Below are 12,877 nucleotides of genomic sequence, written 5' to 3'. Positions count from 1 at the left end.
TCTCCTCTCCTCATCTGTGCCTCACTCTTACGTTTTGGAGGAGAGCGACACTTCCTTTATATAGTAATGCCAACTCACTGCCACCAGGCAAAACTACAGACTTCATTTGATTTCCTGGGCTTTTTCTTTTTGAAACTCAAGCATCAAACTTATTCAGATAGTATAATTGCAATTGCAGTTACTGAGTTACGTTTCATTTAGCTTATTTGGGGAAATGAAAATGATCAAATCTTCTTATTTTTGATCATGACAACCATATGATACACTAATAACATGCAGATTACAAAAATGAATAAGTACATTTGTAATTTCAGCAAAGACACTTGTATTTTCACAGCAAATAAAACTGTGATGCCATTTTTATCGGACACAGGAAGGTTTTTTGGGGGGTTTCTTTGTGCCTATTTGGTCATTTTTCGAATCCATATGAATCCATTTGTGCAAAGGTGCTGCAGCTTTGGTACTTGTTTTGAATTTGCTCTTTAACAACCTCTTATTGCAAAGTCAAGTATCTTTAGATGGCGAAGAAGCAAAAACAGAACACTTCAAAAATCACATGAACCCTTTTAATGTGTGTTGAGTTTCACTTCTTGGATTTCAAGAGGAGACTTAAACCCGTTTTTTTACTCTTAAATCTAGTATAAATTTAGATGCCCATCAGAACACAAATTTAAATGTGTTTGCGGCGTCTGTGCACGGGAGACATTACAGGAGAAATACCTGTAGCTGTCTTATAGCAGCAGGGATGACAGATGTATTTCAACACTACTCTCTAATTTATGGGGTGTGGTCAGTGTAATTATGCAAGAATTAAACAGCATGCATTTTTTAATCAATTAATTATCATCAAACAGCAAATTAAGCACAGAACACCACACTGTTGAGCTATTCTGAGTGTATACAGTGAAATATTGAAGATGTACTCCTCAGGATGTGTCATAAACTCTACCTGATTATCATATATATTATAATAGATGATGGGTATCTGACTTTGGAACCATTAATTATCATATCATTATCTAAAAAAAAAAAACATAACATTAACAACCTCCTTCGTCCCCTCTTTTATGTTTCTTTTCCATTTTGGAAACAGTACAAAACGAAGGTTCCTTGTACAGACTTTAAGGACATCCGTCTTCTTCCAGCTGTAAAACTACTGCGCAGTTAACCTTCATGTCTGTCATTGACTACGGAGATATTCTGTGTTGTCACTGCAACACTCCAGCACTTAAACCCTGTGTTTCCCTCGTGCACTGTTCGCTTTATCACAAATGACAAATACCGCACTCATCATTGTTCTCTGTATCGCACCGTGAGTTTGGACTGACCTACAGTCAAGAAAAAATAGCCGGCTCATGTTATTCATTTAAAAAATGACCTCCAAACAACCTCACAGCTCTTCCACAAAACACGATCCAGTAGCTACTTAACCTCAGTTCGCACTAATATTTAGAGAATTGGTTTCAGGTATTATGCATCCTTGAAATGGAATCAACTGCAAGCTTGGAGATTTTAAACTTTATTATTTGATGTATTTTATGACTATTACAAAGTTTTTTGTTAATTCTTTGCGTCTTAGTTTCTTGTATTGTGCAGTTGTGTTGTCTTTGTTGTTGATGATGTCTTGTGTTTGCTTCCTGTTCCCAGGTCTCTCTTGAAAAAGAGATTTCAAGAGACTGACTGATTAAATAAAGATTAAATTAAAAAAACAAGTATGTGGTGGGAAGCCCACGTTCACAGTGGGATCAGTCACACAGTCACTGGCTCACCTTGACGAGAGGTCTTAAAGCTGAAGGACTGGAAGCCCCCGGTGAGGGCGGAGGAGTCGATGACATCGACACCGTACTCGCTCTGGCTCCTTCGATAAAGAGTAACGGCGATGATCAGCAGCACGACTGTCACCACCCCCGCAGCAAGGCCCGAGTACAAGGCCACATCACTGCTGTTCTCCACACCTTGGAAAGTTCGAGTGAGTAAGAGAGAGAAACGCATTTTTTTAGTGACTTTTTTTGTCTACCGAGCTTAATTAGGAAGCATTTCCTCCCAAAATAAAACCTGTGTTGCTGAGGAATATCAGCTGAGTTAAAGCTGTGAAAGTCAAGGAGGCAAAGTCTACCTTGGTTTCAAACTACTTTAGCGCCTTTTTTGTTTTCTATTCCATATCTGCCATGCCTCCTGATACACAGCTTCATTGTTCTATCCTAGAGTGTTGAAGCTACTAATGAGGAACCTCGGAAGGAAAGCGATTATAATCAACCCAGCACCTGACTGTCATTTCAAACACTGCTTGGCTCTGGTGTTGGAGGCACTCTGCTTTCCACTGGGATAATGTGACAAAACCAATTCATTAAATTAGCTCATCGGCGATGATTATGCTCTATCTGGTCCCACCAGTACTGCAGCGTCCAACTCCACAAAGAAAAAGAATGAGTGGGAAATAAAGGGACTGCTAGCTTGTTCTCGAAAGATAATGAGATCTGTGCTGAAACAGGACATGCTGAGAAATCCTCTAAGTAACCTGAAGCTCAAATGAGGAGAAACTGACAAAATATGCAAAGCGGCATTAACAGCTACAGTAGCGGGTTAATTGAGGGCTTGGGAAGTTTTGGCAGCCTGGCTGGATTCTTTTTCTCGTTTTTGACAAACAAAAACACATGACTGTGTCAAAGGACGAGTAAGGAGAACATGTGCCAGCAGCTTAGTAGGTATCAAATTGATTTTTCACTGCACAAACTACGCAGCACTAATCAACACATAAACGGCCCATTACCCTACACAGCAATTATGCATAAAGCGATGAATATGCAGCGGTAAACCACAGGCTGTTTGGCTTGAAGTGCTACATCACATTCATCAAAAATAATAGCATCAGTGTGAATTTAAAGAGATAGTTCAGGTTACTTGACGTTGGGTTGTGTGGGGTACTGATCTATAGTCAGTGTATTATCTGCAGTGGATTTAGATCAGCTCGCTCCCAATTTATAGAAGCAGCAGGTGTTTAGGTGTTCAGTTTAAGTGTTTGCTTTATTTTTTAATATTTTCACTTCACACTTTCCTTTGGCACTACATTTTCTCAACCGTATTACTACGCACAAGCGCGCGCAACTACAGTGCACACTGTATTACTCCGCAGTTCACACAAAGCTAAGCGTAGTTGCGCTTGTGCGTAGGAATACAGCAGCACATCACTCAGCTTCTGTGCAGGTGCTTCTGGCTGCTTCTCCAAACTGAGAGTACACTGATCTGAATCTACTGCACAGACTATAGATCGGTGCCTCACATAACCCCATGTCAAATAACCCGAACTATCACTTTAAAGTAAAACTGATGTAATAATAAGTTTGGGACAGTTGATATAGTTGATAGAAGTGATCATCATAACATCATCATCCTTAGCGCGATATATTGGTTTCGACGATAATCGTGATATTTTAAAAATGAGATATTGATATTGTGTTAGTAATGCACATATGATAATATGGTGATGGCAGATGTTAAGCCTTGTGGATCTTTTGTTTATGTAGTTGCCTTTTCACTAAACATTAAGTGTAATTGCTCTTTTTGTTCGCTTTTGTACAGTTGTAGTTACAGACTCTCTCTCCACCTCCCTACACTCGTATACGAGTCTAATTCATTTGCCAAAAAAGAGACAAGACACACAATAAACAAAGTTAGAGATGAATTTGACTGATAGAATTTTTTTCTTCAAATTGTTCTAAAGATATCGTGATTATAATGTTATCATGAATTCTCTTGGCCACAATAATCTGATATTGTGACGGCCTGAGTACAAACACAATACAGTTTAACAGTGCAGGAGTAAATGGTTGAATTTTACTTCAATTACTGTTAAAAACCATTAACACCACTTAATGGAGTGAAAGTGACATGATCCAATGTACAGTATGTCATTACAACCGAGTGGGAATGGATGCCAAAGGTGGAGATAACGAACAGTAACCATTAGACCACGCTCACCAGTCAGAGACGTCTCCTCCATGACACAGAAATCACACGCAGCCTGGAAATTGAATGCTTTTAACAGAAATATTCATTTCTGTTAAAATGCATTCTAGCAATGAGCTGACATATTACTGGTATTTACTGCTCATTATTCATACATGATGTATGCTATCTGCCTGTCAGGACACCAATATCTGAAATAACCGTCTATTTTGAGTATGGGCGCATTCATAATGAGTCAGTGTTTTTTTTTTTCCCCAGAACCACACCTGTCAGAGTGATTGGTTCCTCTCACATCAAGGCTACTCGCAAACCATTAAAATCTAAGTATCGTTTTATTCAAAGAGAAAAATCACCGAACTGCCCGTCAGATGTTTCTCTCACGTGCTGCCAGTCAGCTGACAGTCTGCTGCTAAGGGTCTGGTGTGTTGGCACTATCCTCGTCAAACACGGACTTCATGTTACTGCTCTACTAGCAGAAGGTGTAGGCTGGCGTCAAATGAAACGAGCAGCCCGAGAATAAATAATTTATTATGGTGATGGTGACATTCAATAGAAGTGAAGCTATCTGCAAATAAGGGACAGCCTCCAGCTCGTCTTTGGTCATTGTATAAACAATGAATCAAGAATTCTTCTTCTTCTCCTTCTTCATTGGTTGCAGACTGTGATATCCTTAAAATAACGTGACAGTAAGAAATGGAAGCTGAGGAGAAACTCACCCTGTGGCTTAGCATCATGTAGCAACTTTCGATCTGCAAAGACAGAGAAACATCAGACTTCGACAGTTTCTCCATGACCTTTCTGAACACTACAAGTGTTTGTTTATTTAATTACTACTTGTGTATGCATCCATGCCTGCGCGCACACTCTGTGTGATGTACGTGGAGTGCAGTGGATGAATAATGAAGATGAATGAGGGTGCTGCTAATGAGCATGATTATAATGACGATCATGATCTAGCCCACACTGCCAAAAATTATGAACAGTAAATCTATAATGGCACAGTCCCTGATCACAGTGGGACTGACGGTAATGATGCTAAACTGTCTTTTTTTTTCTCATTGTGAACCAGTGGAGAGAGGTGGTGGTGACGTGACTCACTCTGTGTGCAGAGGCCGCCGGTGCAGTTGTCGGTTGCCAGTGCCACGCCGTCACACAGCCGCCCTCCATGTTTGGGCTCTGGAGCCGTGCACTCTCTGCTGCGCTGCCTCTCGCAATCAGAACTGCACAACGACCACTCGCTCCACTCCCCCCAGCCGCCATCAACTGAGGGATCAGACACAAAAACAAATGTTTAGCCTTCCTCTCCAGACATGTTTTAAACTATGTAAAAAAAAACTCTATGATAAATATTTTCTTTAACATGGTTTTCCTGCATAAAAAGTTACTTCCTCATTGAATGCCCCGTCCACCACCGCTGCCTGCGCGTGGTTGACCGGTGGAAGAGCGGTGCGTATCAAGATGGTTATCGGAAACATCAGAGAGACTCAGTCAGACCCAGACTCAGGAGCTTTTAAGGAGTTTGTTGTGATCAAAATCAGTGACTGGAAGATGTGTCAGAGCGGTAAGCGTAGTTATTTGTTTTTGTTGTTTGTTAGCTTGTAACTGGCAGCAGCTGACACCGTGTTAGCGGTTGTGCTAATGCAAACTGTGATGTATGAAACCCTGGCTGTGTGAATCTGTTCTTAGGAGACTGTCATTGGTTCACTGCAGTTCAAGGTGGAAATACTCAGTGGTGGTGCTGAGTTTACAAGGTTAAAAACTTGACTTTCATCAGAGGGGGTCTTTAAGATTTGAGTACAGTCATCCTCTCATTTACTGTGGACATGTGTGGACACTGTGAACACACACACACACACACACACAGTTAGATACAAAACAATAAATAAAATAAACTAAATTTTCAGACTCACTTCTCTAAAAAATATTAAAATAAAAAGACTAAGCTGATTCATTTAATAGTTCTCTGACTCTCTCAAGTTAACGGCTGCAGCACTAACTTCACAAAAACATTTTCTTCCTCAGGGAGCCAAAATATTGTGCCGCCTTGCTGACTTGGAGCATAAAGACACTCTGTTTATGCCACACTCCATCAAGTCTCCTTTCCACCTCCAAATGCTCTAAAGTTCCCTTCTTCCTGCTAATCTAAACGCAAATGCACTCTGTTTATGTTCAAAACTCAGATGCAGAGAAAGAATCCTTCAGAAGTAGGCTGTTGGCAAAGAGGAGATAATGTTTGGAGGAGTGCACTGCCTGCCCCTGATAACTTTTTTTTCCCTTAAACCTGATGAGCATTCTCCTTTATACTGGTGCTGTGGTTGAAATCATAAATTTTGGCTTGTCTAGAAAAAACACTTGGGCAGAGCAGATTACACGGCGGTTTTGATAACTGGAACTGCTGCTCAGCTCTTCCTCTCCCAACCTAAGCTTCTCCCGTTTGTTTCTCTCTCTCTCAGGGTTTTTCTTTCACCCCTCTCTCAATTTCCCATACATTTTCTCCTCATTTGCTGTTTTTCCACGGTCTACTGCTTTAGATTTCTGATACAAACCTCTGTCACTATCAGTGGTGGAAAAGTGATGCATTCATGGTGAAATGTAACTGGTTCAAAGGAGACTAAAGCTAACTACAAAGCGTACCCTGAGGCTTTCAGGCTTGTTTCCTGCCTTCCAGGCACTCTCTACTTTCTATTAATTTCAGGTATTTTAGAAACAGAGAGAATCACAGAGACCATTTTGTTGCCTTTCCTTTTTTGTTACGTTTACATTATTATTGTGTGATAATGCACACGTGAGTAGAGAGAACCCTTTTCATGCTGATGCATTCAAGGACGAGCTGTCATGCCAACAGCAGGGATAATTCAACATTTTGAGGAAAACACTTGCTTTCTTGACAAGAGTTGCAGGTACCTAGCTTAGCTTAGCATAAAGACAGGAAGCGGGAGGAAACAGCTAGCCTGGATCTCTCCAAAGGTAGAAAATTCCACCTATCGTCACATCTAAATATCGTTAATTAACACATTACAGCTCGTTTGTTGAATCTGCACAAAGCTGGAAGTGTAAAAATGACAATTTATGGGAGTTTGTGTGCAACAGGAAGTCACAGCATCCAACCAAGAAATAGTTTCAGCACATAAAACCACATAAACGGTTTATGCACAAGGTTTAGCTTTACTGTCATGATACCACATGGGATAGTACAGTTAAATGCAGTTGTAGCCCTCTCCACACTTAATAAAGTGAACATGTATAAACAAGTCAAATATTTTAAATTTGTATAGAATAAAGCAGTAAAACAGCCACATAAAAAAAGGGTAGAAGTAGCACTGAATCAAATAAGTGCTGAAGGAAGAAGTGAAAAAGAAACTACAGGATATTGCATTTACAAGGAATATACACAGTTATACTGTGTATGCACATACATGTATGATTACACAGAGTTTCCTTGAATGTACCGCTGAAGTCAATTTTACCAGCATGTAAACCTTTCAACTGTCAGCTGCTTTTCATGAAATACTATTAACTGGAACCTGTGAAGTTGGAGGACATTCACGCTTTTAAAGCTTATGCACAAATACTGACAGCATGAGGAACCATGTCCTTGTGCTTACCTGGACACAGCGTGTTGCAGGTGCTTTTCTGCACCGACATGCCCTCACAAAAGGCTCCCCCGTTGAGAGGAGCTGGGTTTGTGCAAGTGCGAGAACGTTTCTGCACGCCGCGACCGCAGCGCACGTTACAGGGCGACCAGTCCGTCCACGATGACCACCCTCCGTTCACTATGTGAAGGGAGAGGGATGAAAAGTGTAGATAGTGGTCTACGTTCTGTGGATAATAACGTATTTTCTGTCTCTGAGTGTTCGTGGCACAGGAGATGAATCACAGGTGATAATGAACGTCTTATCAGGGATAAAAAAAACAAAACACAGATGTGTCTTGAAAATGATCAATTATGTGTTCCCCTCCATCTACTTCTTCCTGTGATTTGTTGCCTTAAATAATGTGGCATGATTGACTAATCAGCTCATTTGCTGTCATAAGAAAGGAAGAAATACTTGCATTGCACGACTGTACGTCTGTCTGAGGCTACTGGGAATAGTGAGCCTGTCAGAGACTTCATTAACATTATGGAAATGAATGATTGATGGGCCTCAGCGACGGGGTGTCAGATTGAATCAGATGTATTCATACAGAAGCTAAATGCCCTTCCTGAAAAAAAAAAAAAAAAAAAAAAAAAAAAATAACAGGATGAGAGGTCGGTAAAACGAGCACAGAAACCCTCCAATTAACAAGGTGTTCCTGTAGTGTGAAAGGAGGTAGTGCTGGAGTGACAGTATAATTTCACTTATTTTCCTTTGTCTCAGCAGAGCTCGCTACAGGGCTATAAAAATGCTGGAAACAGTGTGTGCTGGCCTGCAGCAATACAAAGCGTTTTACACAAGGTGTTTAGCGCTGGCAGATAAAAGGCAGGGAGTTGTGACAGCCCACGTCACTGCCTTTCCATCATTAATAATTGAGTTATTGTAAATATTGTGCCTGTGTCTCCTTGTTTTCACACATGAGGGATCACTTGCCCATTACCTGCTCATTAGACTCTTGAGTGAAAAAAGGCCACACGCTGTGGTTGAGCGGTGCTTTTTATATTAATGACTTTGGGGAATTTGCTTGAGGTGCCTGTTTGACGGGCTGCTTCTGTAGTGAAAGCTGATATTTTGATGCAGGCAAGAAAGCTGTTTGACATTGTTTTGATCATTTGTAGTGCAAACCTGAAGCACTTTTCTGTCACACACAGGATCTAACCTTAGATGCATTTCTCTTTGAAACAATCTGAATACATTTTTTTTTATTTATTTTTTTTAGGAGTTTGATATTCTTACCGTAGACTACAACAGTGGCTGTTGCGCTGCGTCTTTTGGCCACAATGTTGCTGGCGACGCAGGTGTAGTTCCCCGAATCAGACAGGCGAGCTTCTGAGACGATGAGATTGTGGTCGCCTCTCGTATCGATGATGCCGTCAGAGCTTAGAGGCTCCTCGTTTTTCAGCCATTCCACCTGAAACCAGCAGAGTGCATGCATGAGTGACTCAACAGGCCGAAGGTTCACGTGTAGGCACAAGAACGTTTGAAGATGAGAGTGTGAAATAATGAGATCAGTGCCTCAACCAGTTTATGCAACAGTGCTGCAATAAATCCCACATCCAGGAACATTTGTGTGGAAACTGATTCAGAGAGCATTTCGGAGGATGTTATTTTGTGGTGCTGTTTGAATTTCTGAATTGTATTGTGGGGGAGGGGGATGTGCATCAGAAGGTCCCACTGATTCCTTGCTCCTCCAGTCCATGTGTTGAACTATCTTTGGACAAGATACTGAACCCTCATGGCTGTGTGTAAATGGGTGTACTGTGTTATGTGTGTGTGTATGGGTGTGATGTATGAATGCGTGTGCGTGGGTGAATGCGGTATGTATTGTAAAGTGCTTGGATTGATCTCTAAGACTTGAAAAGTGCTATATAAGTGAAGTCCATTTACCAAATGTATTGCACTATACAGAGAGGTGTTCCTATTATTTTTCCTTCCCTCGCTGACATAAATGGGGTGTACAAAATAATAGAAACACCTGTCAGCATTACTATATTTACCAAAGTAAGCGAAGGGGCTGATTCTCATTGCAAGATTAGGGTTTTGTGGGAAAAGTATAACATGACTGACATCCACATGGAGGGAGTGATGCTGTAGGTAGGTCACATCCTCTACCGATTCAGTGGCCGTGTAGTGAGTGAAAGTAATAAGGAATTACAAAATAAAGGACGCTCTGTTGATGCTCCTCTCCTCGCATGACTGACCCTGTAAATTGCTATTAATGTGCCACTGGCTTGAGCTTTTCATTGAGAGAGACGAGCTGGGGGCATGAGGGAGTGGGGTTTGATTTATGGCAGTGTATTTGAGGATTAAAAACTCCGCCCCACTGGGAGCTTCATATGTTTGTGCATGGGGTTGCACTCCAGAGTGTGTGTGTGTGTGTGTTTGTGGAGAGTATCCATTTGCCAAGGGAATGTAACAACAGCCAACAAACTCAGAGATTGCTTTGCTCTTTCGAAGCACCCTGGGTGAAAAAATTGAGCGAGGAAATCAATAAATCAGGAGTCACGTTGTCACAAGCGTTTTTTTTTTTCTTTTCTCCTTTTGATGGCTCGAGAACTCTTTCATCACGCGCTTTTAATTTCACTTTTTTCATCATTTGGCTGCACAGCCTTCAAGACAAACCGAACGACTACACTGGTGGGCTGCATTGGTCATTCTATCAACCCTTTTCTTTATATTTCTTTTTACATTTCACTATTTCACACGTTCAATGTCTAATCAGCTCTTGTCTTGCACATCCTCCACAGATGCTAACATGAATTTACTCAATTGCGGAGGCAGCCAGTTCCAACCTTCCACAGTGGAAAAACAGTGCAAATTTTTACAAAATCCACCATTATCTTATGGCTTTATCATACCTATTATCATTTTGCTTATATACACTTTAATGGATTATATATCTATCTATCTAGAGAGGTCCTATAGTCTAGTATTGTTGTTCTTCCTCTGATTGTGCAAAGTTGACCTTCTCCTACCGACTGCAGCCTTATCTACTATCTGTGAAGTCGGGAATTAACCTTGACAAGATGGAGGTTTGTACTTTATCACCTTCTCCGGTCTCCTTCGAAAAAGTGACGACAGAGATGATCCTTGTTGTTCTAACCAGGGTCACATTTTACATAGTCTCCGTGTATTATTTGTGGTATTTGAAAAGATTCTACCTCAAAGGCGTCTCTAATGTCACCAAGAGACACAGTCTTTAGATAATGAACCAAGAGCTGACTCTCTGAACTGACCGACGGGTTGGCCCGACTGACACAAGCAACAAATTACATCTAGAGGAAGATTCATAGGCTGCTGCAGCTCCAGTCACACTGCTTTACTTTTATATTGTCACTCCAAATGAAATGCAGGCTATTTTTAGTTAACTGCTTGTGTTGTTATGATGTGGGAAAAGGTCACATTAATTACTAAGTTATCTAAGAACTAATTTCAGTGTTGTACAGTAAAATTTATAACTACAAACACTGTACATCAATTCAAACACAAACTGCTACAGAGCATTAAGTTTTATGGTATCAAATTACTTTGAAATACTCTTCCATTTGTTTAAAAAAAAAAAACAACTATAAATAATAACAATTTTCCTGCAGGCGGCTCTAAACAAGTTTGATGGAGTAATATAATGTGGGAAATTCACTGAATTGAAAATTAACCCTCAACCCTTTGTTCTCTCCTGACACGTATTCAGATGGGATGCATATTTATAGAGTGGTGGCAAAATTTGACTTGACACGTACCGAGATTTAACCATTATGCTATTTAAATTAAATATATCTCAACATTTAGTGGATAATATGTCACCTCAGGAAATGCAGAGTAAAACTACATGTATTGCCTGAAGCAGAAAAACTCAGGGATGGGTTACACTGTATTACAATGACAAATCTAATTTCTATCACAGTGTAGCAAGTGGAGAAATAATGAGTTGGGTAAATGTGCAACTACTGTCTATTCATCAGCAATTTTGCATTAATCATTAAAAGCAATGCAGAGAAGTGTTTTGCCTCATTTACAATGTACCACAGTACAGATGGTGCTAAATCACTGATGTGCATTAAATTTGTGTTACTCATAGACCTGTGTGTGTTAGGTAAATCCAGTGGACATCATAACAGGGATACATTACGATATAATACAATATAATACAATTAATGCATTGTCTTATTACCCTTGAGCTATCTGACAAGGTCCAATGAAAAGTGAACATAAGAACCGTCATTACAGTCGTTTTATTGAAGAGGAATTGAATTACGTTATCTTATATTGCATATGTAGGGCTCTCCACCAGCTAATAAAAATACACATTAAGAAAAAATCTATCGAAGATACGTGTGAAATGAGATTTAATGTCTGAAATCAGGGTCATTGAAATGATGCCACTTGTTTCTTTTTTACAAGGAGAGTGAGAGTTAATAACCTTTTGGCTGGACCGCAACAGTGAAAGCCAGCTTTAGAAACACATATGTCTCTGACTGACTGACTGAGTGATAAAGTTTCACCATTGGTCGGTTGGCTGAGTTTAACTATTGGCTGTTGCTCTTTCAACATGAATTTGCACAAACAGTTTCTATTATTTCAACAGGGGGGTGTTTACAGTCAGTGTTAGCTCTGTTGTTGCTACATTAACAGCCTTTTTAGATCACTTTAGCGACTTCGTTTTTTTCTTTTTTCAAAAAAGCGAACAACATCTAACAACTTTTTGGACAAACCTTAGTGACCTTCTGTATTAGCGAATGGCTTGGAAGTCACTGTTAATTAAAATGTAGTCTTAATGGGCCACGTTTCAGTCACTATTTCAAACTTTGTAAATGAGACAGGAAATCTAAAGTCTGGATATATACTCTAGGTGGGATTTCATACATGTCAGTAAGGAGCCACTTGTGAATCAAGGGGTGACCATTCAACCAGCTTAGAGCACGGCCTTTAACTTATAAGAATCTTATGTAATTCATCATACAAGGAGGATATATGAGGAACTGACTTCACTGGATTAAAGTTGACCATTTTTTGCTGCATTTTCCATGGAGGTACAGTACAGTATAAATGGTAGATATAAGTGTATAGATGCAGTAGGTGGGTATGTAGTTGGATGAGATGCTGTGACACCTCAGGGGTCTGTGACAAGCCTGCCGCCTCTGTTGTTCTTTTTATATCTCACTGTAAACCTCGGCTCGAGCTCAGATACTGTATTGACGATTCACATCGGTGGCATCAGATGTGGAAGATGCCAATATGACACCAGGGGACAAGCTCATAGATAATAATAAATAAAA

General features: G+C 40.2%; 1 protein-coding gene across 2 annotated transcripts in view; it reads right to left on the bottom strand.

The window, feature by feature from the left end:
- The window catches only part of LOC130186368 (netrin receptor UNC5D-like), a 156,208-nt gene that overhangs the window by 21,277 nt on the left and 122,054 nt on the right, over positions 1-12,877 (bottom strand). Inside the window, exons 5-9 of one of the 2 annotated variants that reach the window (XM_056403456.1) lie at positions 8,838-9,012; positions 7,572-7,739; positions 5,065-5,229; positions 4,683-4,715; positions 1,770-1,955 (exon numbers count right to left, since the gene is read on the bottom strand). In XM_056403456.1, the coding sequence (XP_056259431.1) occupies positions 1,770-1,955; positions 4,683-4,715; positions 5,065-5,229; positions 7,572-7,739; positions 8,838-9,012 (727 nt within the window). The remainder of the gene's footprint in view (positions 1-1,769; positions 1,956-4,682; positions 4,716-5,064; positions 5,230-7,571; positions 7,740-8,837; positions 9,013-12,877) is intronic. The other variant, XM_056403457.1, reaches the window with a different exon arrangement.

Source organism: Seriola aureovittata, chromosome 18 (genome assembly GCF_021018895.1).
Source record: "Seriola aureovittata isolate HTS-2021-v1 ecotype China chromosome 18, ASM2101889v1, whole genome shotgun sequence".
Lineage (NCBI taxonomy): Eukaryota > Metazoa > Chordata > Actinopteri > Carangiformes > Carangidae > Seriola > Seriola aureovittata.
Note: the sequence above shows the minus strand (reverse complement) of the source record. Positions and strands in the feature narration are given on the sequence as shown.